This window comes from Aspergillus foveolatus, assembly GCF_047715535.1.
Source record: "Aspergillus foveolatus strain CBS 279.81 unplaced genomic scaffold BDW70scaffold_8, whole genome shotgun sequence".
NCBI classification, from domain to species: Eukaryota; Fungi; Ascomycota; class Eurotiomycetes; order Eurotiales; family Aspergillaceae; genus Aspergillus; species Aspergillus foveolatus.
Window position 1 is genome coordinate 356,735 of NW_027396072.1, and position 26,202 is coordinate 382,936.

The following is a 26,202-nucleotide window of genomic DNA, read 5'->3' on the forward strand; positions in this document are numbered from 1 at the left end:
CATCACATAGTCTATAACACACATAGTTGCCAGGCCCCATTCGTACCGTCGTAGACAAGAATGAGAAAAGAAGTCAGAAACCAAGTATTAGTTCGGCCGAGAGAGAGTTATAGACCAGGCTCAGCCGGGTTGAAAATGCCAGTAAGACTAATCAAACAGATGAAAAATGGTGGTATCGTGGTATCAAACGCCAAGATAAGAAAATAGTATGGGGGAAAGAAAAAGAGAAGGAGAAAGGGAAGGAAAGGTAGGTCGCCTGCGCCGAGGAGAAGAAAACAACCACACAAAACAGAAAGGTTCTAATCTCTAATCAACCCCTTCAGACTAGAAAATTCATCTTGCTGCCGTGTTACCACGGATTCCTGCGAGATTTTCGTAGTGACTTTAATCTCCGTCGGCGGCGAGGAGGAAAGATCGTCATTGACTTTATCGGACCGTTTTGGAAACGTATTCATACTATAACCGTGTGAGGGGTTGTTTCCGCCTGCAACAGAGGCCTGGAAACCGGGCAAGTTCATGCTCCGACTTCGGCCGTAGTGGTTTGTAGTGCTTTTGCTCTTTCCGGTTGAGAAGAAACGGGGGATAAGCTTTGAGATGAAGGCACGTGTTGCCGGAAGACAAGCGCAAATAATGGCAACATTGCACTCGATCGCGGACCAAGTCGCTGCTCCTACGTTGTCGTCTAGAAGCTATTAGTCCTTTTTCGTCTTTAGACATGATCAAGAGGGTGACTGGAGTAAACCCACAGGTTGGGTCGTCGGAGTCTGATATTACCAAAAGGCTTTTCAGACGAAGGATGCTGGTGACAAGCACGCTAAGGACTAGTTAGTGACTATAGAGGCGAAGTGGGTATGGACATACAAAGCGCCAAGTGCGAAGACTGCCATGAGGGCGAGCCTCTGCCGCCGTGGTAGCTGGAGGTTCTTGAGCACCGGCATAGGGAAAATAAGGAGGACAATGTCGGTAAAAATATGGATTGCGGAATTGGAGAACCATAGAGCCTTCTTATCCAAGCAATAGCCATCAATAGTAGGGTCCCAGAATTTTGCGACTGGGACGCAATTGAGCCACGCGCTAACGAACGTCCAAGTTCCCCATACCGCGACGAATCCGATCAGGATCCAGGATGCTATGTGCATTCCCCGCGTAGCAAAAACGCGCTTGTACTGCAAAAGAATTGATGCTTTGGTGGTGATCAGGCTGGCTTGATATATGGGGACGGAGGCCCAAAAACACTGCAATAATGAATGACATTGTTAGCGCTGCAGAACCAGCAGATGCCGAAATCCATTTGTTATCCGCGGCACGTACAATCATCTGCTTTTCCAGTATATCAGACGGAATTAGTTCATGATGCTCTCCCATGAGATAGGCGGTTTCTGGTGGCGGAAAAACAAGTGTCAATTATGCACTGGAGCTTGGAGCGTGTTCGAGAGTTAGAATATGGGAACAAACCGCCGACAAAGATACCGAAGAATGCCCAACTGAAAGCCTGTGTACATAATGTTAGTGAATCACTTCCTGACGATCTGGCTCATGTTGAAGCACGTAACATACGAGAGATATGATGATTGTCCAATCATCCGACCCCATCTGTTTCACCATGAAGGCTCGTGTGTATATGCGGATTGCTGCGAGCGCGGTGGCCAGACAGGTGAAGATAGCACTTATTGCCAATGCATGCCGACCGCGAGGTACACCGAGGGCCATTGTGACGCTCGAATGCCCCGGAAAGTCGAGTCAAAGCCAGCACAGGAGACAACAGTGAGATGAATCAAAGCTCAATTCACACCAAGAACTCCGAGGCAGGGAGGGGGGAGGCGCTAAGTAATTGAATCAAAAGCCGTGCTCACGGACCAGAGCAGTTTGACCAGTGACAGCCTCACGGTTCAAAGAGATCGCCCAGGCCAAATTAGTATCAGTTCGAGATTAGCTAGAGGCTAGAGCCACTGTAGAGCCACTGTCACGGCGCCGCTAATTCAAATCTGATCAGAATAGTCGGTGATCCGCGCCCGCGCGAATGGCTATTATTGACAATAAATGATACAGAGCAAATCGTGGGAGAGCCTTGGCCATGGCCCTGGCCTGATCATCCCATACTACTGGAGCTCCTGCAGCCCCAATCATTGTAGAACTTTCTGGGGCTGCGGAGTCGCGGGATGCCATCAATCGCCAGTCACGCACACAGCCACGAGTTTTGACCACGGTAGAGGTCCGGTTTGCCTCCGTCAGATGTCGCGCAGCGAGATCACTCGGATATAATTCAACAGCTAAGCGAGAGTGGGCCTCAATGCTGGCTAGACCATCCTCTTGTAGTAATCATGTTCGAGGCAGGGTAGCATGGCCGTTGACCTTGCGATTGAGACCAAGATCGACAACAGCTTGAGCGAGCATAGCACAGCACTTCCACACAAAGAGTCATAACAGCAATGAACTCCTGTATGGAGTGCGGAAGTCTCGGGCCTCCGCGGAAATGTCATGCCCATTGTAAAGAGAGAAAGTTCACATTATTGACCCAGTCAGTTGCCACTTGCCTAATCAGCTTCGAAGCACGCCTCCAAGTTGGAATTCTCTGGGTAGACGCAGTCCAGACATATCCACACGCGAGTGAACTGAACACGCGGATTCGCCACGCTGGGTGGGACCTCAATGCCATGCGAGGCCTTTACTAGGAATGAACAACCGCTAAGAGCCCTCGACCACGGTTAATAGATATGACAGTCGAGTGTAAAGCTGGCTAGACCCTTGGCGAGTATAATTGTCATGATTCAGGCTCTTTAACGGCAGGATTCTTTCACAACAGCTGAAAACTTCTGCGGTCGTCAAGTTTCAGTATCCTAAATGCAACGAAAGCAGCGCGCCGAAGGATGATCAAGGCCTCGCTAGTCATTGTTTTAGTGTGCTTGGGGGCGTCGAGTGGCCACTGTCGGCCGAGCAAATGCTGAGGTTCCTGATCCTGTTGATTGTGCCACCGTTAGCCCTATGACAATTTTAACTCGCTTAACACGGAGGAATGACGATGTGCGCCAAGCATAACCCACCCGGAGGTTCGGGAAGGGACGATTGCGATTATCTTCAATCTATCATTGGCAGTATAGATAATCCCGGGCCAACTTCCAACTTCCGCACGTTTTGTGGCGGCGATCTCCTCCAGACGGGAACCCGATTCTGGGTTCTGCTCTGTGGAACAGCAACCACGGAGACGGTTGTGTCTTGGGACTCGATAACTTGTTCTCGGTTGTTTTCAGCCTGCGTAGAGATCTGAAAGAGCGAGACGAAGGATTGATGACTGCTAAACGGGTTGGTGCGTATTGTGGGTTGTTTCGGGGTCGGGGCGCGGAGACGAATGGCGGCAGTCCCACGGCTCGTGATCGTGGAAGGAGGAAGCGAAGGTCGTACTCTTCCCTCCTACGATTTACATAACGATCAACTGCCCATGAGTCGCTATAGTCTTAAAGAGTATGATTGCCGTGTTGAAGCGGGAAAATAGCCATCGCCCAGTCAGAGACCTTGACGATTCGCGATAGCTGGTCAAACTACTCAGGATAGGAAGTCAGTCCATGAGGCCCACCAGCAATCGGGGATCTTTCTTATTCAAAGCTTTGACGGACCCAGTTTTAGTGGAGGTGTTTCAGTGCCAACGGTATAGTAGAGAAGTAGGCCTAAAACTGCGGTAGACAGTACCCAACTCAGACAATTCTCCCACTATTGACCCAGTTAGGAAAAGGAACGTGGCCCGGGACTTCCAGGTACGAGGACGATCATTGCGAGGTTGGAGTTTCTTTTCTTGGCGGCTGAATGAATCTGGTGCAGGAGTTCATGCGCCGTCCAACTTTATCCCATCTAGTGCTGCGCTAGACGAAGTTCGACAATATACTAAAACAGCGGCCTGTCGATCATCTTGTTTGATTTTAATAGTAGTGCTCGGCGTTCGCTCAGCGCCCAGGTTGGGCTTACGCAGGAAATGAGGGGATCTTAAGCGAAGACAAGGCCCATGCTCATCAATATGGGTATGCGTGCACTCTCAGACCCATACTTGGACGTAGGAGACCTACCCAATAATCCGCAGTAATAGTATGGCCAGCTAACAAGGCAAGTCCAGGCTGTGAGGAGATGAATTGCCATGGCGCGTTCATTAAGATCTTTTGGAAATATGACCGCAGTGAACTACAAGACAGAAAATTGGTGTAGCAGAACAGTAACCCGAGCTCCATTCTACCCCGTTGCCCAGACGCCACATAGCTATAGAAAACATTAAGACAAAGCACCTGAAGGTCTCTTGAGGAAGAGAACAAAGGCAGGAGTTGAAATTAATGGTAAAAATCCAGGGTATTTGTACAGAATATAAAGGCGAGAAAACGGGGCTGGCCATCAGTAGTATTCCTCTCTCTCTAATATCATGATCAATTCGGTCAATTCCTTGCGCAGCGACCTATTTCGGTCCCATACTTCGATGATTTTCGGCCGGTGGCTCAAGAAGTAGGCCTTCTTCCAAGAGAGTCCGTTGAAACCCGGCGCAATGCCGTTGGGTAGATTGCGAGCAAGGTTGCGAAGGACAAGTGCAGCCTTGTATGCAACGCCGACGGGCTCGCCTCGTTCAGTGACAGGTGTGTCCAGATAGAACCACTTCCGCACAATACGTTCCTGGAGTACCGCACGTTTTGAGCTGGGCGCTTCCGCATCTGCGGGTCGGTCTTCTGGAAGGTGGGATGAAACGTGGCCGGCAACCATGGCGGTGTTTGCGCTAGGTCCAGAGGAGCGGAATTTGGTGCAGTTGTCCCACTGACAAGTGTGGACAGGCGTTTCGGCATTCTCCAGATTGTATTGGCCCGGTGTTTCGGTTTGTTTCAGGCCCATGTGGTCTGAAAACACGTGGTTGCGAAGATCTGCCGGCAAGGCGAAAGCGCGCTGGCAGGTCTTTGTGGGTTTGGTGTTATCTTGCCATTTGCAATAGATGTAAGGAAATCCCTGAAACGTGTATGCGGTTTCCAGGGGCCGAATGCCCTTGATGATGAACCTCGTCGATGAACCAGGTCCGTTGATTACCTGCGCCTGCGCATTCGTAAACGTCGTGCTGACGTTCTTGATAAACTCCGCAGCAGGGAGAACACCGCCGCCAGGAACTCGAGGATCGGCAAACCGACTCTGATATGCTTGCCAGAGCGCGATCTGTGTGATTTCACACTCGGCATCCTCGACGAAGCAACAACGCAGCCAGCGAGAACTACGTTCCGGCTCGGAAATATCCATCAGGTCTTTCAGTAGTTCTGGAGGCACCCGTGGGATTTCTGTTGGAGCCGGCGCTACCTTCTCCTCCTGCAAGACAGTTTCTCTCTTGCTTGGTCGACCCTCGTATGTTAAAAGTGCGAGCATGCGGGGAATGAAAACAGTTGAGAAGTTGAACACATCCATCATTGTCTCAATGTTCTCGCGGGAAAGGGTGTACTGGTACCAGAAGTCGAGTGCACCACTCAAGATGTCTTTGTCCAGGTCAATTAATGTGAGAAGGTATAGCTGCTGCAACGTCTCTTTCGATATGCTTTCCATTGCCCGGTTGGCTTCCGGTTCGTCTAGCTCGGTTGAGAAATGCGTGAGAGCCCAGAGGGCACGAACTACATGAGCACGATCCGGAGAATAAAGGCAGTTAAGAAGCGAAATCCACAGCGGATCCTCAGGGTCAGTCCTCATCAGCCTCGTTACTTCCTCTGCGATATCAAGAGCGTCGTTTTTAAGTTCATTCAGCCGTGGCTGATCCGGAATGTTGAGCATAATTACCAAGAAGTCTCTTAACAACCCACTGGCACAGCTTGCGATGTAGAATGCATTGTCCGGTAGAAGGACCATGTTTCTGATAATCAAGGTGGCTTCCTTGATGTTTCGGAGGCGATGGTTGAACTCGTACGTCTCCAGCGTATCATCAGGTAAAATAACCGGGATCTGCTTGATCTTCTCCAGTATATCTCGAGTGCCATGTAGCGCGTTGAGAGTATTGACACGATCTGTAGCTTGCCTGAAATCATACTGGAGCTCCCATTTGACACCAGTGCATAGCTCTGTGATCTCCATGGCCTTTTCCATCAGGTTGTCCGCGAGCAGAGGAAACCCCTCAAACTTGAATTTGTCTCCTCGCTGATTTGATATTTGGACAAGGTGATATAGCGCAAAGTCTACCTCATCTGGAATTCCTGATTGTAACCCATAATGGGCGCGTTTATAGATGTGATCCGCTGGATTGCGAGTTAGCTGTTTGCCCGTAACAGATGTGTAGAAAGACGACGGACACAATAGCAAACAGTCCACGTACATTTGGGAACGTCGATAAACTTCAAGGGGAAGTAAGGATCATAGAAGTCTGCCGTCTTTACTGTCTTGCCCCTGTCGAATATACTGCTGAAGAGGCTCGGTCGGTTTCCGGGCGTCCAGACATCGCGCGTAGACATGGGAACTCGATGTTCCTTATTCTCCCAGTTTTCGGACGGAACGTGAGGACTCCCCGGATTTGCAGGCGACATTGAATGTGTCTGGCTGCTGACTGTTGGCTGCGGGGATTGATTTCCATGCATGTGTGAACGGCGTACTGGTGCTGTGTCAGGAATGAAGGGCTGGTTAACTTTAGGAGCTTGCCGCAGTCCCTCTGGGAGAGGCATCAAGAGATTAGCTAGAAGAGCAGAAAGGAGAGAGACTAGATAGATCTCGCTTACGTCGTAGGGATGTCCTAGGAGTTTGAGAACTCATTTTGGCTCAATCTAGGGCCAGCCACAGTTCCTCCTTGTCGCGTTTGATCCGGACACTTCGCAAAGCTAATGAGCCCCGTCGGAGTATTGCACTGCGCAAAGCCTTTGACGAATGTACGCAAATCGCCGTCTTAGGGCTGGATATTTAGTGGTCGCCCTGCAATGGCACGCGTAGCAAGCGTTCAGCAATTTTGGCGTCTCAACGGTTTTCGCCCCCGTCTCTCGAGGTCACTTTTTGAGGGTGTTTATCGCGTTCCGCACCTCCAGGAACAACGCTGGGTCTAGTGAGGCCGATCGAGGCGCCCGCGGATGGTCAACGAACTCGGCGCGGTCCTAAGCTATCGCAAGTCAAGGACGAGGTTGCGATTGCGGCCACGAAAACCAAAGGGTAGGTTTGCACGTGAAGCTTGAGGAATATCACGGGCTGGTATAATATGGCTCGTTAGGCGACGGCGACGAATGTTCCAAACAGAGAGTTCAATTGCATGAATGCGGGCAAGCAGCTTGACCCTGTGATCGATCGGTCCTGGCGTTCTCCAGGCAAAAAGTCCGCGCTGCTACTAGGCTGAGCCCTCAGGCGCGTATCGGATTATTTGTACCTCCGGAAACCCGAAATCTACGTTAGTGTAGTTTTATTGCCTGAGGCAGTAAGGCAAATAATCCACATGGGGCAATCAATACGAAGTATAGTATGTAGATGACAATTATTCTTAAAACGCCGTGTCCTGTGGCCAAAAACAACTGTCATACTGCTGTAGGACACTGTCATCTGGAATCCAGGCTTCCTTCTGTACATCGCCGTGATGCTGCTCTAGCGGAGGGTGCACCCAATGGCCCAGGTCACCTGCCTGGACCAATTCGACTTGATCGTTTCTGCCATACACCTTGGAAAATCATTTCATCAGGAACATCGTCTGATCATCCATCTTCATTCCAGTTAGTGGAAACTGCCCCTTCAATGCATCGATCTACCTACTCCCAGCAACCTCATGAGCCCACAACCATTGCTCGTTTCCAGCTCGCGAAGTTCTCCTACACCACCTTATCCATCAACCACAGAGGACCATTGACTTGGAGCCATATTTTTGGCAATGGAAATCTGTTCGGGGTATTCGAGAGCTATGCGGCGCTCTCCTCTACGAGAGTACTGTTTAGGGTTGTTCACAATGGCTGGGAGACGCTGGTAAGTTGAGACCCTTGCAATATGCATATATATATCTCTCTGCTAAACCATACGAAAGGAGGAAATAGGCATAACAGACTTGATAAAGGAATCTGAAGAACAAAGACGCTCGCAAGACAGTTCGAGACGGCCAGCTTTTGCCGTTGTCGTAAAACTTCCCTGTCTTGCAGTCAAATACCCCCAAGGACCTGGATACGTCCGTTCATTGTCCAAGCCCGAACTGAATATTTAACTCACAGAATCTAGGTTCGACGTTTCCAAGTCAAATTCTCCTCTGATCGAGATTTCTATTCTGCGCTGGCTACCTTAAGCGACATCAACTGTCCTTTTGCGGAGTCGAATGTTAGCTCTGCACGGCCAATGAGCGGACCAGCTTCATCGCTTTCGAACCTTGGGCAATTTGATCCTGTTTCACGGTCACAGCACTGCCCTTCCACCGCAACTGAGAATTCCACGTCAGTTATTGGCATGGCACTACCGTATATAGGAGCTACCACATCCAGCACAACTGCACACCCTTCAGGTACGCTTCATACTGGCAACCAGGAAAGACCTTCAGACTAAGTACATGCGGACTACAGATGCAGTATTTCCGACCTCATCGTCAAGCTCTACGACAATCAGTAGCACGAGCCGCCAAATCAGCACTCTGGGTGGCATCTCCAGGACTCCCTTCAGATCCACATCCTCAAGGCCCAATGTTCAGCCCTCGAACACAGACGCCGATCCATTCAAAAGACCATGTACTTCCATAGCCAGCTCTGTTAAAGAGATAGACAACATACCACCAGCCAGCCCTAGCCAAGCTACGGGCAGGTGCAACCGGCTCAGCACATCCACATGCTTCCAAGATCTAGACTTGCCACCAAAGAGAGTGCTACCTTTCTCCAGCCGAGCAGCAAAAAGGGGTCGCCCATCTCCAGGAGCAGCAGAGAAAACCCCTCCCAAGCATCCCGGGACAGGTATTATGATTCTTCGGATGTATACTCGAACATCCCACTAACCACTGCACTATACAACCAGGTACCGCCGAGGCCTCACCATCACCCCCCAAGACCAAGAAAGCGGCTTCAACCCAACGCGCTGCGAAAGGGAGAAAACCCCCCAAGAAAGACCATACCATACTACCCTCCTCAGCACCTCCCGAGGACCTGACTAAGAGGCCTGATCAACAAACCACAACTACTACAGCTACGGTGAAGACAACCTCTACTCCCGGAGGCCCCTTCGAAAAAGTAGGCCTCCCAACACCAGCAAACCTGGCCAAATACACATCAGAGCCCGCAGCAGACCGAACTGCGAGCCTACAAGCGTGGCTTTGTGCGCACCTCGAGGATCCCAACTTCCTCCAGCTTTGTGAAGATATTGAAGGTATTGCCGAGCGGTATTATCTGGGGGAGAGAAGAGAATAATAAATAGTTTATCCACTTAGCAAGCCTCGCACTTTCTGTTGTCCTGACTTTTGCTGGCTTATGCTTGAAAGGTTGATTTATTTCAGTACCATGTCATTGTGACCAGGGAAATGGGTGGTCTAAACAGTTTTTTTCTTTCTTTTTTTTCAGTTGCTATTCCACGGATTTGATTCATTTATGGCGGTATGCGCAAGACAAAAGCTAGATGATTGAACTGGATATATAATGGCCAGATTGAAAATATTGCATCATTGTATTTCAGATTGCGGTGAATTATACCTAGAATATTTAGGAAGGACGGAGTAAGAATATAATCGAGAATGCTCGTACGAAATCAGGATGAATAGCTAGAGTACAGAATTCAGCGTGATACATAATTTGTAAGAAGGAGAGATCGATCCTTGGTTTTCTACAGACTTAGAAAGCGGACGTTTCAAAATATCGAGAGAAGTGACAACCTTTCTCTGCTGGACAGGGTGAAGACAAGATAAGCGAGGTGCCAATTTTACCCGCAACTAAGCGGACGCCTACCGAGACCGTCGATAGATCAACCCGGCGAAGACGTTGAGATATCCCTCCTTCGTCAGCAGGGTGAAATCGACCACTATGCGGCCCTGTGACGGTGGGGCAGAAGCAAGATTTGGCGATGCAGCAGCCATGTGATGATTCTCCGTCGATGGAATGGCGGAGGGAGGTGGCGGCGATGCATTTGCCGCTACGGAGCCCTCAGCACCAACAGCAAGGTCCGCAAGGTGCTGGAGGGAGCGCTGTTCGTTCGGGCCAACAACAGGGGGCGGTGCAGACTCTGCTTTGCCAAGGTTCGGATCGTGGAGCTGAGTTTCTTGCGATTTCGTGCGCCTCCATTCGAGGAAGAGACGGATCTTCGCATCCCAGCTTTCGGTGTGGAAGATATCACCGAATTCTGTGCGTTGCAGGGCGCGTTTCTGGCGGAGGTCGAGGATCTCCTCAACCTTACTTAGAGCATCCCAGCATTCGTTCGCGTGCTCCGGAAGAACGGACGCTTCTAAAAGTGTCATCGTTGCCAAAGCCAGACTGTGAAGATCGAAGGGGGTAGATTGACGAGATTGTGAGGTCGCCTTGTGTAACTCATTGATGACCTCTTCAGCACTGAATATGATTTCGTAGGGGCTGTAGACGAAGATGTGTCGTTTGATTAGAAGTCTGGTAGTCCAGTACAACTGATTCTGCAGACTCTCGACGAAACCATAAGAGCCATCTTCGGAAGTCCCTCGAAAATCATCAAATCCAGAAAGTCGTTCCAGTGAAGCTGCCAAGTTCGCAGAAATTACCCGCCCAATGCCAGTGTTGGACTGGCAGACATTAGGTTCGGCTGCAGCTAGAGTGAGAATTTCACTCAAAAAACTGGAATATGCTGTCGTGAGTTAGCATGATATTGCGAGTAAAGAAGACGAAAATATTGCACGTACAAGCAATTCCTGCTGCAACTGTACCGACAACTCTTTCATCCTCACGACCACCGATCTCATGCGTTCCGAGAACGCTTGTGTCAGCGACACTAACAGCATACCAGCGTGTCAGGATTACCAAAGCTACCCAACTACGCCTGGCGAGGTTCGCTTCCGAGTCAACATCAGGATCCGCAGTCCGTTTGGCCTTCAATTGGCCGAGGTTTTTTGCCAGATCTGCGCCGAGCTTGGTGGCAGATTGGATCAACGTCTGCTTCGGGATGCCGTCCTTCAGCACGAAATTATCAGGTCCTCGCGAATCGCAATCGAGGACCATGAGTAGTATGCTCTGTAGCCATATTAGGTTAATGCCAGTCGACCGCACTAGGGCCGGTTGTCGAGTATAATATAGCAGAAGGTCTTGCGCATTGTCATACGATGTAACCCTCTCAAACGTGCCGGCCAGGCGATCAATGTCGACACGCGTCAAGGTATACAGGCTGTAGAGGAATATCTCCTGCACCTCGCGACTGCATTGATGGAGAAGCCCCAGTAATCGGTCCTTTGTGTTTGGGAGTATGGGAAGAATCGAGTGAACCTTCTCATAGTAACTATTTCCAGTCAGAACCAAGCATGATTGTCTAGTAGATAGAAGCAGCTTACGCATTGAGAGCACCTTCGTCAACACTCAACGGTGTCATATCTTCGTCGTGCTTTGGCATATCGGGAATGTCAAGTCCGGCAGGAAGGTCGCTATCATTGCCAGCCCAGAAGAGGTTTCCAGGTTTTGGCGCTGAACCGGCGACGACCGCCGGGTTGAAGGGATCTGTCGAGTTTTCGCCCGCATCTAGTAAAGTCAGTGGCTGGGTCCATATGAGATGGAGATATTAAAGGCTGACCGAATGCATTTTGAAGGCGCGAGTTGAATTGTGGTTGCGCAATAGACGAGCTCGGCAGCCCGTCAAATACAGAATATGTCCTCTTGCGATTGATGGTCCCGGTATCCATTGGCGACGAAAAGTCCTGATACGCGCGCGGGGACGGCGCTTCGTTCATCGGCTGGTACGGCATGTCGGCGTGGACCATAGCAGGCTGCATCTGACTCTCGAGGGTATGCAATCGCTCCGCAAGTTCCTTAATGTATCTATATCTCCGTGTAAGCGTACTGATTCCCGAAGAGGACAACACTCTCCCTACCCTTTGCTCGGACCACGCTTCATTGGGACACGGCTGAATTGACAAACGACGCCCAGCCGGCGGCAATTTGAACATGTCTCGACACCAGATTCGGAGCTTGCATCGCAGCGGACCTGTGCGGAAAATAATGTTAGATTATACACGGTCTGTCGCGTCAAGGGAGGGATAAAAACAATGGAGAAGGCACGTACCTTTTTGCGCCTGCACTCATCGCAAGCCCTTGAGATCTTCGTCCGCTTTCTCCTGGCACTCTGGTCTCCATAGCTTAAATCATGATTTGGATCAACGCCCACCTGTTGGCTCGGCGGGAATGAAAGCATGTGCTGCTGTTGTTGATGCTGATCCGGAGAAGGCGGACGGCCGATATCAGCGCCCGTGGCGTTCGACGAGCCCAAAACCATCGATTGGCCGTGATGGACACCATTACTCGAGCCGTCATTGATGCCGGGCCCAGAGTTTTCGCGCGAAAGCTCTGCGGATAGGAGCTCGTCGGTGGTTAACTGACGGTTTGTGTAGTACTGCATCGTACCCTGACCCATTTGCGCCGCATTGGGCGACGGATAGGAGGGTGCCGGAGGCATATCAGAGTGCTCGCGAGAATTCATTTGGGCCAAGTGCGGCAAAAAGACGCGTACGAGATGGTGATGAATGGTGGAGCGACGCTCCGGATGATGAAAGGGAGTTGAAGGACGGAGGAGACGCGGAGGCCAGCAGGCAAGGTTTTACAGGCTAAAAACTACTTGGGCGGGGGGCATTTGAAGGGGCTAGCGCCGACTGCTCTCGGCGATTTGAGTAGAGCACAGCAAACATAATCGCGCGACATGAAGCAGGAATTCAGAGCGCATGAATCTGACGAAGTCTCGGAGCTACGATATAGTTCTTTTGGATGATCGCGGAGGCCCGGCTTTTTGTTTCTGCGTCCAGCGGCGGATTAATACTATTTCCTGGGTAGGACCCTTCCGGAATATTGGCAGTCGTCGGTTCATACTTCGTAAATCCTTCTCAAGGGCCGGGATACAATATTAAATCACCGTCATGTGCATTGGCCTGGCACCCCTGGTTTCGTACGTGAAGCTATTGACGCAATCACATACAGTTGCCTGATCGAGACATTGCGAGCGTCAGAGGTGGATGCATGCCCACCACCTCACATAGTGCAACCATTGAATTTTTCTGGCAAAAGCACTCGACTCACAAAGGGCTAACAGACTTCTCGCGCAATGTAGAAGCTGTTACTAAAGCTAGCAGGCAGTAAACCTTCATGAGAGGCATTCCCCTGTCTATCAGTTTGAATGCCAGTTTCGCACAACACCCACTTGGTATTGGAGAATATACACTCACATAAGCGCAGGGACGGCCTTTCTAATACCTACTAGATGTAATATTACCTATTGGGCGGCTACCTGGTTGGATAATGGGTTATATTCTGATTTTCTGTCTCCCGAATATCAGTTTATCAACTCGCGCTGAAAGCAATACTTTGACTCACCAACTACACCCATTAGCCCGCTGCAATGCAGATCAATCTTCAAAGCACTGAATATAGATTATAGCAATGCTTACTACCATACATTTCAGTTCCGTAGGCGAGGTAACCATATAGATAAGTTCATGCTTCCTTTACTGTATTGAACTGTTATATCTATTTAGTCTTATATTCAAGAAAAAAATGACTAAGCACAATAAGGGCGTGTGGTTTAGGGGTATAACGCTCCATTCGCATTGGAGAGGTCCCGGGTTCGATTCCCGGCGTGTCCACATCTTTTTATTTTCTCCAACTCTTTTTGCTCCTCAGGGCAACGTGGAAGTCTGGCTCCAAATGTTCTAGGGCTACTGCTATGCATTGGCGCCGCTGGCAGTTCTCATTCTTTTCAGCTCGGAAGGGCCTTTTATGGATACCTTTCTATGGCATATGTCGAATTCAGGATGGAGATTCCGTTGCTCTCAGCGTCCGCAAGTCCTTAACATTGCACCATCCACAGTTATCGACCTAGCCAAGGATGGTAAGTCGGCTACGAGAGACTAGATGAACCCTCATGCTCTCCCATTCCGTTTTTTATATCTTCTTTATAGAGGACGCTCGTCTTTTTATCTGCGCGTTAAATTCGAGGGAGAAGAACGTCACCCACACGTGAGCTCGCGCACTAGGCACGAGAGACTGTTGCGGCAACTACAATACATCCAGTAACCAGAAACAACGCGGTGAGCCTTTGTCTGGTTGCCTTTTCTTTTGGAATGGCCAAGTGTGGAAGACCCCGCCTCCCGCAGACGCTCAGCCGGCGCCTCTAACCAGGTTCCAACAACGGTACTCTGGTAATCGCATTGCATTCCTGCTAGTTCTGCATCCAAGGCCGCTGCCTTTTCCTGAACGGGCGAGTTGTTGGGACGCTGTTATCAAACAGGGCCCCCGCCCAAAGTGACTTGGGATGGACCGCCAGAAATGTTTCTTCCTGTTCAGAACCTCTAGATGCCTTTCCATCGTCGCATGAGTTGGCCCACGCCATGTCTATTCCCGGAAAGTGCACTGTGCTTGTCATTGGCGGCGGTCCAGCAGGCTCGTATGCCGCCTCTGTGCTTGCCAGAGAGGACATAGACGTCGTTCTGCTTGAGGCAGATATCTTTCCTAGGTAAGCACCTAGTACCCGCTCCATTGCCCTGGTGAGCTCGGCATGCTCAGCTATTATTTCACAGGTATCATATAGGGGAGAGCCTCTTGCCGTCTGTCCGCTACTACCTCGACATCATTGATCTATACGATGAGTTTGACAGTTACGGATTCATACGCAAGGTAAAACATGCATATTTCGTTCCAGCCTTTCTTTGAAGACTAATCGTGCGTTCCATACAGACAGGGGCTAGTTTCAAGCTCAACTCCCGAAAGCCCGGATGTATGTAAAAAGGCTAATAGCATGCTTCTTCTGTTGACCATCTTCAGACACGGACTTCCTGGCTGCTAATGGGGCCGGCCATCACAGCTGGAACGTCGTTCGGTCCGAAGCAGACGATCTCATCTTCAAGCATGCCCGCAAGAGCGGTGCAAAGGTCTTTGATGGTGTAAAAGTAGAGGACATCCAGTACGAGTCCTCAAATGGCCGGCCAGTTTCTGCCATGTGGACGCGGAAAGACAATGGTTCGGCTGATTTAGGCGCGATCTACTATGAATATATGGTCTATGCATCTGGACGGGCTGGGCTGGTAAGCACCAAGTATCTAAAGAACCGAGTCCACAATCCGGGGCTACGAAGTATAGCAATCTGGGGTTATTGGACTGGAGCCAAGTACGTACGGCCCTGGATTGGGAGATGCATTCGCTGAGGCACTTGAGGGTACGCAAACCCTTAAAACTTGAAACTGACTTGACTAATGAGCATAGATGGAAGTGGCTGGGCATGGTATTTCCCTCTGCACGACGGAACATGGTCCGTAGGGATCGCTATCAGGCAAAACAGGGTCGGGCCCAAGAAAAAGGCATGCGAGTCCACCTCGACGCTAGACTTCTACCTAAAAATGCTTAAGGAACACCGATCCTCGCCGACCTTCTCCGCGGCGGGCAACTGCAATCCGGCAACCTGCGAACCACATCAGATTGGTCCTATAGTGCATCTGAATATGCGGGGCCCCATCTGCGCATTGCCGGCGACGCGGGGTGCTTTATCGACCCGCTTTTCTCATCCGGCGTTCACCTCGCCATGAACGGCGGGCTTTCTGCGGCCCTGACCATCTGCGCGTCAATCAGAGGTCATTGTACTGAAGACGCTGCCATCAAATGGCACACCCAGAAAGTCACGGAGGGGTATACGCGGTTTCTCATGGTTGTCAAGAGCTCGCTGGATCAAGTTCACGGATGCGACGAGTACATTCTAAATGATATTGAGGAACCTGCGGGATTTGATATTGCTTTCGAATATTTCAAACCGAGTGCGTACAAACCCATCTTAACCATAGGCGCGCCAGTCTAGCGGCACAGGTCTGACAGAGTGAAATGGCAAATAGTTATCCAGGGAACTGTCGACGCCGGGGGCAAGCTAAGCAGAGCCGAAGTCGCCAGATCCGTTAAATTCTGTGCGCGGGTAATCAAAAAGGTCGAGGTTGAATATCAGGCAGACTCACGCGGACACGCCGGCTCGGGCTTTCACTTGAATGAGCATGGCAGTGAAAATAATGGCGATGATATCATGCTGAAGGTTGCGCGACTCAACCGAGTGGTCTCGTTCAGCGAGGACTTTACGACGGATGTTATTGATGGGATGGTACCGAATATGTGCCGTGGTGCGCTTGGGCTTGTCCCAGTTACTGTCCGTACTTGACTTAGAAGAATCCTTGAGGGCGCAACGCTTTGGGATTAGATAGATCAGAACCTTTATTGATGAAGTATTTGACTGAGTAGCGATCACAATGGTCGAATATAATAGTACGGAGCAGCATTTGTGAGGCCGCGGCGAGCGATAGTGGGCGGGGTTTCACCGGCGCCTCCCCCAACAAAATGTTTGCCCTTCAGAGGTAGGCGAAGTAGGTCTCACCTACCCAGTACGCTGATGAGGAATTGCCGTCGGTGGCACGGTCGAATAGTAAGTTTGGTTCGTCCAGAAGCCGGGCAGTTACTGACTCGCCGTGATAACGATTAGATAGGCTGAGAATGCCGACACGGGAAACAAAATACTGCACTTAGGGTCAGCGCATACAAAGCGGACTTATTCCGTTGGCTAAGAATCTCCGGAGTGTCCACCGTCAACTTCGAAACGCTGCTAGCTCGCTTCACCGGTGGGCAGTTTCATATCAGGCATTCAATGATGACATTATTATCCCTTGAACGGCCGGGTGAATGGTCGGAAGATGAGTTCTTGTTAACGTTATTGGTAGAATCAGGTATGAATGCAATTGCAATCTCCCTAGCTTCGACCGCTAGATATTATTCTCACGAAACGCAGGTCCGTAAAGGCAGGAATCTCAAGATCCAGACATGGCGTAATGTTAGCGTCCCTCGAAGCGGGACTGTCTGAGACCCTGCGGAAGGTCTCGAGGCCTGGGACGAAGATCCCCCGGAGGAAAGAACTTGGCTGCAGTAGAAACTTGGATCTTGGGTATCTATTGTTATTTGTCCGGGAGAACCGGTGGAGTAGTGGCCATTGAAACGCAGGTGGTTGTCACTGGTTGAACTGCAAGAAAACAAAAAAACAAAAAAAAAAAAAAAAATTCCGATCGCTGTACTGTTCGTTCGCCAAACGCTTGACCTTTAGGAGTTGGTATTGGTCCGCACCCCGTATAACCCTGTTGCAGATCGGGGTACTACTAGAGGCTGAAATTGAACTGGTACACCATGAACAGTCAGTGGGAGTCTAACCGCGAGCTGAACATCAGCGCAAGACTTAGTTGTAGGTTGGATGATTGAAGTGCCCCGAGCCAACCCGACTTGTGTCTTGCGGAGTCTAGGATTGGTGGGAGTTCGGTCTACCCCATGACCGGCGGTCGAGTGCCTCGCCCTGGAGGCATCTAAACGCTGCAGATGCCCCGATACAGTAGCTGTGACGCCATCCTGCAGGCCCGGGCACCGTTTTCTTTACCATCGAAGATCCGTACTGGACGTTAATTAAGAATTCGACCGAGGTGACCAATGACGTTAAACTTCAAAGGTAGCAAGCTGACAGGGTCATTGGGACTGTTTTTGTTGATCAGTCGGATGAGACCGTGGTCTTCTTTTCTTTACGGCTGGAGGTGATGTTTCGAGGTCAACGGCTTCACCGTTCCCCCGATCTGCGCGGGATAGTATCAACAAATAAAAACCCCCAATTTTGACTAGTAACTTCGGTATTACTTTTCAACGCCGCACTAGTCACGTACGAGTACTACACAGTACTTCGAGGTATGTTGTATTTTCCTGGACAGTCCAACTCAGTCCAACCCAAGGGATCTCAAAGCGAGGGCAAGATGAGGCAGCGGCGTGCACCATCCGGTCCCTGGCCAGCCGCACATTTGGTGTCACACCGACCACTTGTCAGCAAAGGAATGACTGGCCCAGAAATGCAGGCTTGGTCTGCATGGAAGACCGAGAGGACATTCTAGAAGGATTGTCACTAGGGAAGTGGCGAGTTCGCGGCCACGAAGTACTCCGATTATGGCCGGGCGACTGGATTGTAGGCGATTCTTCGAGTCTCTCGGTCCTGTACACCATGAATCGTCTATGATGCTGATGCTCCTTGCTCTTGTCGTACTAAAGACCATTCCGGTAGCCGGCCCGGTTTGCCCCAGAGTCAGACCCATCCACCAGGCTTTAACGGTCCGACCCAGGCTTTCGCTCCGTACGGAGAAGGAAGAGAGAACCGTCGCCACTATTATTTAAATTCTGTGAGCCCTTGACTGGGTCGCAAGCCCTAAGGCTAAGGCACAAGGCACAGCGAACCACGAACGGAGGAGGGGATCTCGACTCCTGAAGGTCGAAGCATATAGGTGGAAAACCGATGATTCCTTCCACTGCCCAGACATACTCAACCGCGTCGGTAGATTTACCCAACTAGTCGATCTCGAGTCTTACAGTCCTTGCCCTGTTCTTTCGTAATGGTACTGTACCAATATCGCTATATTAAGACCTTCACAGATAGCGCCGATCCAGGGGCTTAGGAAGGCAACCGATCGCAACGAGGGTGTGAGGCTAGGAACTGGATGAGCTGCCGCAGAAATGGAAGTCAACAACACGGCGAACGCACAGAAGCCGGACATGGACAGAGTCTTACGTACCTTGAATGATCTGTGGGTTTGGTATAGGCTATAGTAGCAGCACGAGGTCCCATAATTTCGCTGAACAGCTCTGGGTGTGGAGCAGGGACGAAATATGATCAGCGACGCAAGCCGTCCTTACATGTTATGACAGCAAGACACAAGCTGAACGCACGAGTTTGCCTCCCTAGGAAGAGAGTCTCAAGTATTGCTTGCTGAGTTCTCACGTCGGGCCCAACTCCTTGCCAATCTATCATCCATCTCATAGATCATCTGCAGCTCGTGATCAACAACGTCGTCTGGATTTCCATTTGTTTATTGAAGGAGAAAGATTCCCTCTCTTGAAGTCAGGCGCAAGGCTGTCAGATACCGTCTGATACGGTTTCATACGGCCATCTCGGCCACGCACAGGCACCAACAGCGCCACTCCACTCAGCGGCACTCCAAGGGCTACCACTGCGCCTACTTCTGCCCCCTCGCCCGCTCTCCGTCTTTCCCTTCCTCTTCTCTCCTCTTTTCTCATGGTTTCGTTCGCGATTCTGCGTCGACATCGAGCGTTTTTTCCCTCTATCTTGGCCGCCACAGCCGGTACTTGGTGTCCTGTCTCACGGCCGGCGCCAAACGGTGCGTAGGCTTTGGCCCCTTTGCTGCAATTGATCTTTTCTTTGTGCTTGCCTTTGCTGCAGCCTTCTTAGCTCGTTTCGTTTCTCCCCAGACCGACTGTCCCTCCCGTTCCTGGTACCTGGGATCGACTGCGCTCGCGCTCCTACGCAATTGACCCGTTCCAGACCAACGCTTGAATACGTCGCTCGGAACACCAGTCGCGATCTGGCCCCTTTACAGGTTAAACGGCGTTTCTGTGATCTGGCTGGTGCATTGGGATATTCGTTGAAGATACCCCTACTTTCTGGAGTTCCTCTTTGATTCCTAGACGGACCACAACACTTATACCCTCAATCCTTGCCTTGAAGGCCTCTTTCCATATTTCTTTCGGAGTACTCCCCTGTTGGGGCTGCTGTCGTCGCACAAAAAACGATATAAGATTATACGCAAAACTCAACCCAGAGCAACGGTGTGACCGTGAATACATACCTGCTCTCTTCAAATCTCAGATCATCCTCCCACAATATCCCGCTTTTTATTTCTACCGTCGCGAATCGTCGCATGTTCCAATCCCAGTAACCGCGGCGATGCTTATTGATGGCGAGAAGTGGGCTTGTGAAGCTTGCGTCCGGGGTCACCGTGTTAGCAGCTGTCACCACAATGGTAAGTTGGTCGACTGCCTCGAAATCCGACCGTTGCAACTAACCCGCTGCTGTCAGACCGCCCCTTGACCCATATCAACAAAAAAGGCCGTCCAGTCTCCCAATGTCCTCACTGTCGCGGCCTGCGCAAGTCACGGACAACCCACACAAAGTGCGAGTGTGGTGACAAAAAAAAGAACAGTCACAAAAATGATCTAGATCCCCATGCTCCTGAGAAGCGGGATCTGAAGCGTGAGCATGATAGTAACGGCATCCTGGTTCCTTGTTTCTGATGTGAATTATTACAGAGGACTCTCGTCCAAAATGTGGCTGCATTCATGGACAGCGTTGTACCTGTGCGCTGAAGAAGGAACCCCATCTGGATACCGTACCGGAGACTGGTGTTCCGCCGGCCGCTCCTCTGTCGGAACAACCTAGGAAACCTCAGTTGACGTCGACCAAGTCGGAGAGCACGCTCACCGTATTCCGCGATGGTCACCATAAGCCTGCCCATAAACACAATGACATGGCTCACAAATGCGGCTTGCCCTACACGATCCCGCGTTCTCACACTATCCATTCGGCGTTCGATACTGCTCGTCGGTCGGTAGATCATTTGCCCTTGTCTCAATCTTCGTTCATAGGCGAATCGATTGTGAACTCGTCTAAAGAACAACCGCGCACTAGTATTTATGGATTTCATCGTCGGGTCAAGTCTGAACATGGGTCTCCAGAAAACGTCCCCGCGGTTCCCTCCGGAGATGTCCCAACAAATGTCCCCCCACTCAACCTCTCGTCGTTATTCTCTCATTCTCAAGCCATGGAGGATCCCACCCTCGCCGCAGTTCCCGCGCCGGTTCCCATGAGCATGGCGAAATCTCTAGACCCGATCGAGACAAATGGGCTTTCATTCTCGCTGCCGTTTTCTGCATATCCAGCGACGAATCCTTCTCCTGTCAGCGGCATGCAGTTTCAAGATACATGCCAAGAGCCTTTCTTTACCTCCCCGGATAATGATTTAGCTTTCTGCTCTGCTGCATTCAACGCTCCGCCGGTTGATTGGTCAAGCGTCCCACTGTCATCAGCCATGCCAACCACCAGCACCCAGCCTCCTTCGTATGCCAGTTTTGACTACGGCTCTATGGCACCGAGCATGCCAGCACCGTCGTCATCAGGTGATGTCTCAGAACTGGAAGAATTTCCACCACTTCCTCATTTGGGGGCCTCTGGCAACGACCTGCATGATTTGAACAGTGTGAGTGAAGGCTCGGATATCGATCATTATCGAATAAGCTCTGCCTCCTCGTTTATCGGCCTCCCTCAGGCGCAAATGCTGTCGTCTAACAACCTGGAATCCATTACTATTGACGAGTTCCTCCAATCTGCCAACGAATCGACCGCTATGCTGGAGCAACAGTTGCAGGTCGGCATGGGCATGGAACCCAAAGGGCTTTCACAAGGTGTATACGCCATGCCAGATACGCAAAACTTTGACAAATCTATAATCAATGCGGACACCACCTTGCCAATGACCACTGCCACAACCGAGTCGCTCTGGCCGACGACGATGTTCGACCCCAACTCCACGCCTTTAGATGAGAGCAACTTCTTCCCACCGCCATGGGTGCAATGAGGACAGCAAGGGCCTTAGAATCTTGTTTAGAGATTGCGGTTTATTTGTGCACTTTACCACCACCTCCACACAGTCTGTGACAACACTACAAGTCTTCACGACCCTGATGAGAGATGATGATAGATGCCTGATTTCTACCTTTTGTTCTTTAGCCCATTGCGAGTGACATTATACTACCGTATAAGAATCAATTTTCAAAGTGACAATTACTACATTTCTTCTTGAATATTTTTGCCCACGTCGTTCTATGTATTTTCTGTCCTATCCTTGCCCGACAGCGGCGTCTTGGAATGCTGCATTGTATAGAATTTTTTAGATAATTTTAGCATATAGAGTATTCCGCATTTACGATCCCTAATCACTAGAAGTTGCATTGATTACCCACAAGATAACAACGTCGCATCCGCGTCTAGCGGTGTGAAAGCAAAGAATACAGCGGTGTGCATATTCTATGTACGTACGGACTCCCGAGGTCCATAACTCAGAATCCTTAAGTGAAGACTAAGATGAGGTATGTCCTGCATAGCAGAGTATTCTTCTCTGAGGATGACCCGAAGGCCCCTACTACACTGCAGCCTGCACCGGCGACATCACAACCATGAATGAATGAATGTGATAAAAGTTACAGGCTAGTAATCCGTAATATATTGCGAAATATGATGAATCAATCCACCCCCTTACGTAGATCCCTTAAGTAGTACGCCGATCCACGCAAGGGATGAAAGACAAGCTTCGGCCAACTCGAGGCTTGTCTCGACTTGGCACCCCCCATTCCTTTCTCTCTCCCCGGCAAGCCCCATATTCTGGATGATTCCTTGAGCTAATTGGCATTTTGTGAGAGGGGTTGTTAGCGTGCTCCAATACGTCGGCCTCGGTGTATTAATTACAGAATACTTTGATGCAAATTCTGATGCCGGTTTTCCGGGTTGACTTTGACTCGACCTGGGTTGCACCCTCCATGACACAGGTTCAACTGTACCGGCCCCATAATGATAGCTGTACGACATCCTCCTTTCGCAATACCTTTTGATCTGCTTGGAAATTCCAGAAGCTCTGGGTCCACGGTTCTCATTGCTCTTTGCTCCTGAGAACGATTTCGACTATCACCCCTAATAAATTAGGTCCGTACCGGTAGATCTTCTGTGGTGAATACTGCGCCAGCGTTCGTCCTTTTAAGAAAACTACGATGTGCGCTGTGAAGTATGGCGCTACCGAGATTTGAGGAATCTAGAACTGGACAACCTTACTTAACATGATCAGCCCTACCGACGTCATTCGAGTAGGACAACGGTGGCGGTTTAACCCGTTGGACCCAGTTGGGCCTCCATGGTGTGGTTAGGAGCTATGACATTTGCCGAGACTCGTCAGTTAGCTGGGCTGTCTGAAGCGGTAGTGACAATGAAGACTATTTCGTACAGTGACAGGACATAAGTTTCTACACCCCTTGCCCCACACCACCTTAATTACCTTATATTCTGCTGGACCAAATCCTCCATGAAATTGATTTTATTCTGCTAGTAAGGGATATACCAGCCCTGGGGACTTGATAATAGCTTCAACGCAATGCAGCATCATTCAGATAGGTACATGTTTAGGAAACTGGTGTAGCTGGTGAGTGGATGGATCTATTAGGGGGTGTAAAAACTTATGTCGCGTCACTGTAGATTTAAGAGGATGATCTGAGATTGTGTGTCCTGGGGTATATACACGGAGAAGAGATGCAGTATATCCAGACGGTGATATCCAGACGGTGCGTCGGTACTCCCAACCGCTTGAGCTATCCAATTGCTGCTCTATAGTAATCTTCATGAGAAAAGAATGGCGCCATTCCTTCGCCTCTCTATTTGTACTTGGCCATGAACTCGGAATGGAATTTCACGATACGCTGCACCCAGTCCGTGCCTGGGGCAAGGAAAGTGGTGCGGAAGTGGAGCGTGTTCTCCTTCTGACCGAAACCGGAGCCAGGGACGACGCAAACACCAGTGGCGTCAAGGAGACGGAGGCAGTAGAATTCGTCTGCGGCGCGGTTCTCAGCGGCAGCGGCTTCAATAGCCTTGGGAGGCAGTGTGATAGTAGGGAAAAGGTACATGGCACCCTTGTTAAGTCAGTTAGTGTGTTTGATTATCTATGGAAATAAGAACGTACCTGAGGCTCTTGGCACTCGACACCCTCCATCCGTTGGAAAGCTTCATAGAGGGCAAAGGCGCGCTGGCGCAGTCCTTCCCGGATGCCGTTGTACTCCTTCTGATACAATTCATGGCTGGGCTCGCCCTCCTTTGGAGGGTTTACCATCAGTTCAACCAAACATTGCCCGATGACAGGAGGGCAGAGCATGATGCTGATGAACTTGTAGACCTGGGCGGCAACCAAGGGATCAAATCCAACCAGTTCGAAGTAACCTCCGCGATGACCACATTCACCAACCATACCCTTGGAAGTACTGTGAAGGGAAACGAGCTCGACATTGTCGTATTTACCAGGTACCTCTTGCTGCAGCTCCCGGAGCCTCTTTTTGAACGATGTGAATTCTCCAATAAACACATTTGTCTGGTATACCTCGTCCGCAATTACGACGAGCTTCTCTTCCGCGGCGATGTCAAGGACGCTCTTGATATCAGCTGGACTCAAAGAAGCGCCCGTCGGGTTGCCAGGGTTGATAACAACAATGGCGCGAACGTCAGTGCCTGCAGCCTTGGCCTGTTCCAATGACTTCTTGATTGTACCGATGTCGGTACCCCAAGCCTTCTGCTCTTCTAAGTAGTAAGGAACACACTGAGCATTCAGGAGGGATAGAGTGGCTGTGTACAGAGGATACTGGGGAATCGGAACTAGGACACCAGCATTTGGTCCATTACAAATGACGTTCAGAATGGTGTTTACACCGGAAGAGGCACCGCCAGTAAGGTAAAGCGATTGAGGGTCGGCAGGGAAGCCATCACGTTCTTCAATGAACTTGGCCACACTCTCGCGAATCAGGGGAGCACCTTGGCTGTGACTGTATGCACCAACGCTCTGGACTTCGGCCAGAAGCTTCTCGGCCCGCTCGATAACATCATCCTGATAGCCGAAAGACGTACGAAGAACGTCTTTGTTGCTTAACAGCAAAGGGTTTTCCAGAAGACTGAGGACTTGACGGAAGAAAGTGATGGGCTTTTGGTCGAGCTGCTGAGGGTTGCCGATGTTGGCGAAAATAACGCTGTCAAACGGCAGTGTCTTGTCTCCCTGGGCCAGTCTCACACGGTATTCCTCCGCCTTGACGGCGAGTTCTCCACGGACGGCATACTTGGCGGCCTTGACGTTCGAATTGATGTTGTCTAGAGTCAGGCAACGGACAGCGGCAGTGGATAGAGCGCGTTGCGAGGCATCAGGAACTGTCGTTCGGATCGTCATCGTGCGTTCTAGGTCAATGGAGGAGGTGTCAGTGTACGGAGTATGGGAAGCTTGTGCGGTATAAATCTCAGGTCAGGCCATGTAGTCGGGCAAATCGTCCCATTGGTAGACCGGAGATGGTGACTCAAAGCGGCTGAACCAAATAGCTTTTGATTTATTAAATCACTCATCAAGGATGTCACGAGGTGTGGACTCTGCCCAGGCCGACTGGCACCGATCTGGCAATAATGCAGATGGAGATCGGAGCCATCAGGAAGGCGGACTTGGAGACTCGCAGGCTCTCTCGGGGGTTCCCGAGGCCACTTACCCGACAACACACTCGATCTTCCCGCGGCTAACGCTGCTCTAGAGAACGAACGAGACTGATAAATCTGGCTCTGTCGCGCGAGCCGAGCATTATTTGACTGGAAAGTCACTGCTCGCCGCAGCGGTGTCCGCACATGGGTTGCGATCCCTTGCCAGGTCATTCTGTCGACTTTTGACGGCCAATCGTGCTCTCGGGCCTTCTCCGCCGTGGGGGCAAACGCGGGGATTCAAAGGAAGTCGGCTGGGCGAACAGATCTTCCGACTATTGAGCGCTGTCTTGCTGGCGATCCAGGTCAAGAATGGGCAGCAAATTACAACCTGAGGAGTGGAAATTGCACGCGAATTTTGGAGGCAAACTGTGAGGGGTCCCGATGATCGGTGCTGACTCAGCCGTCCCTGACCCAAGCTACAGCATACAAAGTACATGAGTATGCCCAGGTACATATCTACATGATAATAAGATAGAGAACAGATGCGGTCGGACTAGACGTGGTGTCACACGTCATATTTTGAGGTGATCTACAGGTATTGCTGGCCAAGCCAAGTCCTTGTTGCTTCATGGTCTGCCCTCTCCGGTGTACCGGGGCACCCCCACGTGAGGCCCGGCTCCTCCCGAATATCGGCCTGTCGTCCGTCCACTATACGAAGTCGAAGATCATTTGTGAAACAGTGTGGTAATAAGGGGATATCTTGTACATTATCATCTCACAATCTGCCATGCATCTCGCGTTGATAGCCAGAGCCTCACTCTGAGTTTGAATGAGTGACCCCCAAGGACTCAAAGCACTGTGCTGAGGAACGACTCGACTTCCGAGTACATGTTGAGGCATTTCTTATGAAACGGCCAGCCCGCGCCCCTGGACCGCCATCAGCCCACATTTTCACCTTGGCGCCCTGACACTACGTAACTCTACTTAGATCAGAAGATCCGCTGAGGTTCTGCGACTGCCTATGGCAAGGACTTA

The 26,202-nt window shown here is 50.6% G+C and overlaps 9 protein-coding genes and 1 non-coding gene across 10 annotated transcripts; 5 read left to right on the top strand and 5 right to left on the bottom strand.

The window, feature by feature from the left end:
* Window positions 1–11: 11 nt before the first annotated feature.
* On the bottom strand, window positions 12–1,963 carry BDW70DRAFT_130372 (putative integral membrane protein). Its single transcript, XM_073735803.1, has 6 exons — window positions 1,558–1,963; window positions 1,456–1,492; window positions 1,312–1,379; window positions 862–1,235; window positions 747–814; window positions 12–682 (listed from the first exon to the last, which is right to left on the bottom strand). Exons 1-6 carry the CDS (start codon window positions 1,708–1,710, stop codon window positions 300–302), a joined length of 1,083 nt encoding a protein of 360 aa, XP_073598924.1. The 5' UTR covers window positions 1,711–1,963; the 3' UTR covers window positions 12–299.
* Window positions 1,964–1,977: 14 nt separating this feature from the next.
* On the top strand, window positions 1,978–2,756 carry BDW70DRAFT_130374 (uncharacterized protein). The gene has a single exon (XM_073735804.1). The coding sequence runs from the start codon at window positions 2,430–2,432 to the stop codon at window positions 2,670–2,672; it is 243 nt and encodes an 80-aa protein (XP_073598925.1). The 5' UTR covers window positions 1,978–2,429; the 3' UTR covers window positions 2,673–2,756.
* A 1,432-nt stretch (window positions 2,757–4,188) lies between these two features.
* Window positions 4,189–7,254, bottom strand: BDW70DRAFT_130376 (putative chromatin remodeling complex subunit (Rsc9)). The gene is made up of 3 exons (XM_073735805.1): window positions 6,702–7,254; window positions 6,305–6,634; window positions 4,189–6,227 (listed from the first exon to the last, which is right to left on the bottom strand). Exons 1-3 carry the CDS (start codon window positions 6,733–6,735, stop codon window positions 4,372–4,374), a joined length of 2,220 nt encoding a protein of 739 aa, XP_073598926.1. The 5' UTR covers window positions 6,736–7,254; the 3' UTR covers window positions 4,189–4,371.
* Window positions 7,255–7,692: 438 nt separating this feature from the next.
* On the top strand, window positions 7,693–9,329 carry BDW70DRAFT_157240 (uncharacterized protein; the record flags this gene model as incomplete). Its single annotated transcript, XM_073740322.1, has 4 exons — window positions 7,693–7,917; window positions 7,976–8,113; window positions 8,164–8,440; window positions 8,941–9,329. 4 exons carry the CDS (start codon window positions 7,693–7,695, stop codon window positions 9,327–9,329), a joined length of 1,029 nt encoding a protein of 342 aa, XP_073598927.1.
* Window positions 9,330–9,594: 265 nt separating this feature from the next.
* Window positions 9,595–12,621, bottom strand: BDW70DRAFT_130378 (putative C6 finger domain protein). Its single transcript, XM_073735806.1, has 6 exons — window positions 12,145–12,621; window positions 11,954–12,066; window positions 11,656–11,900; window positions 11,420–11,603; window positions 10,778–11,367; window positions 9,595–10,722 (listed from the first exon to the last, which is right to left on the bottom strand). Exons 1-6 carry the CDS (start codon window positions 12,556–12,558, stop codon window positions 9,857–9,859), a joined length of 2,412 nt encoding a protein of 803 aa, XP_073598928.1. The 5' UTR covers window positions 12,559–12,621; the 3' UTR covers window positions 9,595–9,856.
* Window positions 12,622–13,639: 1,018 nt separating this feature from the next.
* BDW70DRAFT_t51 lies at window positions 13,640–13,711 on the top strand. The gene has a single exon. It is a non-coding gene; the product is annotated as a tRNA-Ala (tRNA).
* Window positions 13,712–14,455: 744 nt separating this feature from the next.
* BDW70DRAFT_148104 (NAD(P)/FAD-dependent oxidoreductase) lies at window positions 14,456–16,260 on the top strand (the record flags this gene model as incomplete). Its single annotated transcript, XM_073738811.1, has 8 exons — window positions 14,456–14,580; window positions 14,645–14,741; window positions 14,802–14,841; window positions 14,889–15,235; window positions 15,270–15,279; window positions 15,327–15,429; window positions 15,552–15,871; window positions 15,947–16,260. 8 exons carry the CDS (start codon window positions 14,456–14,458, stop codon window positions 16,258–16,260), a joined length of 1,356 nt encoding a protein of 451 aa, XP_073598929.1.
* Window positions 16,261–19,648: 3,388 nt separating this feature from the next.
* Window positions 19,649–21,664, top strand: BDW70DRAFT_116597 (copper fist DNA-binding domain-containing protein). Its single transcript, XM_073734653.1, has 3 exons — window positions 19,649–19,930; window positions 19,987–20,160; window positions 20,217–21,664. Exons 1-3 carry the CDS (start codon window positions 19,855–19,857, stop codon window positions 21,539–21,541), a joined length of 1,575 nt encoding a protein of 524 aa, XP_073598930.1. The 5' UTR covers window positions 19,649–19,854; the 3' UTR covers window positions 21,542–21,664.
* A 1,194-nt stretch (window positions 21,665–22,858) lies between these two features.
* BDW70DRAFT_116616 (putative alanine aminotransferase) lies at window positions 22,859–25,129 on the bottom strand. Its single transcript, XM_073734655.1, has 2 exons — window positions 23,687–25,129; window positions 22,859–23,636 (listed from the first exon to the last, which is right to left on the bottom strand). The coding sequence occupies exons 1-2, from the start codon at window positions 24,929–24,931 to the stop codon at window positions 23,382–23,384; spliced, it is 1,500 nt and encodes a 499-aa protein (XP_073598931.1). The 5' UTR covers window positions 24,932–25,129; the 3' UTR covers window positions 22,859–23,381.
* BDW70DRAFT_116608 (uncharacterized protein) lies at window positions 25,130–25,778 on the bottom strand. The gene has a single exon (XM_073734654.1). The coding sequence runs from the start codon at window positions 25,679–25,681 to the stop codon at window positions 25,328–25,330; it is 354 nt and encodes a 117-aa protein (XP_073598932.1). The 5' UTR covers window positions 25,682–25,778; the 3' UTR covers window positions 25,130–25,327.
* Between the last annotated feature and the right edge of the window lie 424 nt (window positions 25,779–26,202).

Coding starts and splice junctions, on each gene's coding strand:
- BDW70DRAFT_130374 (XM_073735804.1), top strand. CDS start 2,430: ATGAACTCCTGTATGGAGTGCGGAAGTCTCGGGCCTCCGCGGAAATGT.
- BDW70DRAFT_130378 (XM_073735806.1), bottom strand. CDS start 12,558: ATGAATTCTCGCGAGCACTCTGATATGCCTCCGGCACCCTCCTATCCG. Junction 11,901..11,953: donor AAGCGTGGTCCGAGCAAAGG/GTAGGGAGAGTG, acceptor ACGGAGATATAG/ATACATTAAGGAACTTGCGG. Junction 10,723..10,777: donor AGTTGCAGCAGGAATTGCTT/GTACGTGCAATA, acceptor AACTCACGACAG/CATATTCCAGTTTTTTGAGT.
- BDW70DRAFT_116608 (XM_073734654.1), bottom strand. CDS start 25,681: ATGTACCTGGGCATACTCATGTACTTTGTATGCTGTAGCTTGGGTCAG.
- BDW70DRAFT_116616 (XM_073734655.1), bottom strand. CDS start 24,931: ATGACGATCCGAACGACAGTTCCTGATGCCTCGCAACGCGCTCTATCC. Junction 23,637..23,686: donor TCGAGTGCCAAGAGCCTCAG/GTACGTTCTTAT, acceptor TGACTTAACAAG/GGTGCCATGTACCTTTTCCC.
- BDW70DRAFT_130372 (XM_073735803.1), bottom strand. CDS start 1,710: ATGGCCCTCGGTGTACCTCGCGGTCGGCATGCATTGGCAATAAGTGCT. Junction 1,380..1,455: donor CTTCGGTATCTTTGTCGGCG/GTTTGTTCCCAT, acceptor TTCCGCCACCAG/AAACCGCCTATCTCATGGGA. Junction 1,236..1,311: donor TACTGGAAAAGCAGATGATT/GTACGTGCCGCG, acceptor TCATTATTGCAG/TGTTTTTGGGCCTCCGTCCC.
- BDW70DRAFT_130376 (XM_073735805.1), bottom strand. CDS start 6,735: ATGAGTTCTCAAACTCCTAGGACATCCCTACGAC. Junction 6,635..6,701: donor TCCTAGGACATCCCTACGAC/GTAAGCGAGATC, acceptor TGCCTCTCCCAG/AGGGACTGCGGCAAGCTCCT. Junction 6,228..6,304: donor GTTTATCGACGTTCCCAAAT/GTACGTGGACTG, acceptor CTCGCAATCCAG/CGGATCACATCTATAAACGC.
- BDW70DRAFT_116597 (XM_073734653.1), top strand. CDS start 19,855: ATGCTTATTGATGGCGAGAAGTGGGCTTGTGAAGCTTGCGTCCGGGGT. Junction 19,931..19,986: donor TAGCAGCTGTCACCACAATG/GTAAGTTGGTCG, acceptor CGCTGCTGTCAG/ACCGCCCCTTGACCCATATC. Junction 20,161..20,216: donor TGAGAAGCGGGATCTGAAGC/GTGAGCATGATA, acceptor GAATTATTACAG/AGGACTCTCGTCCAAAATGT.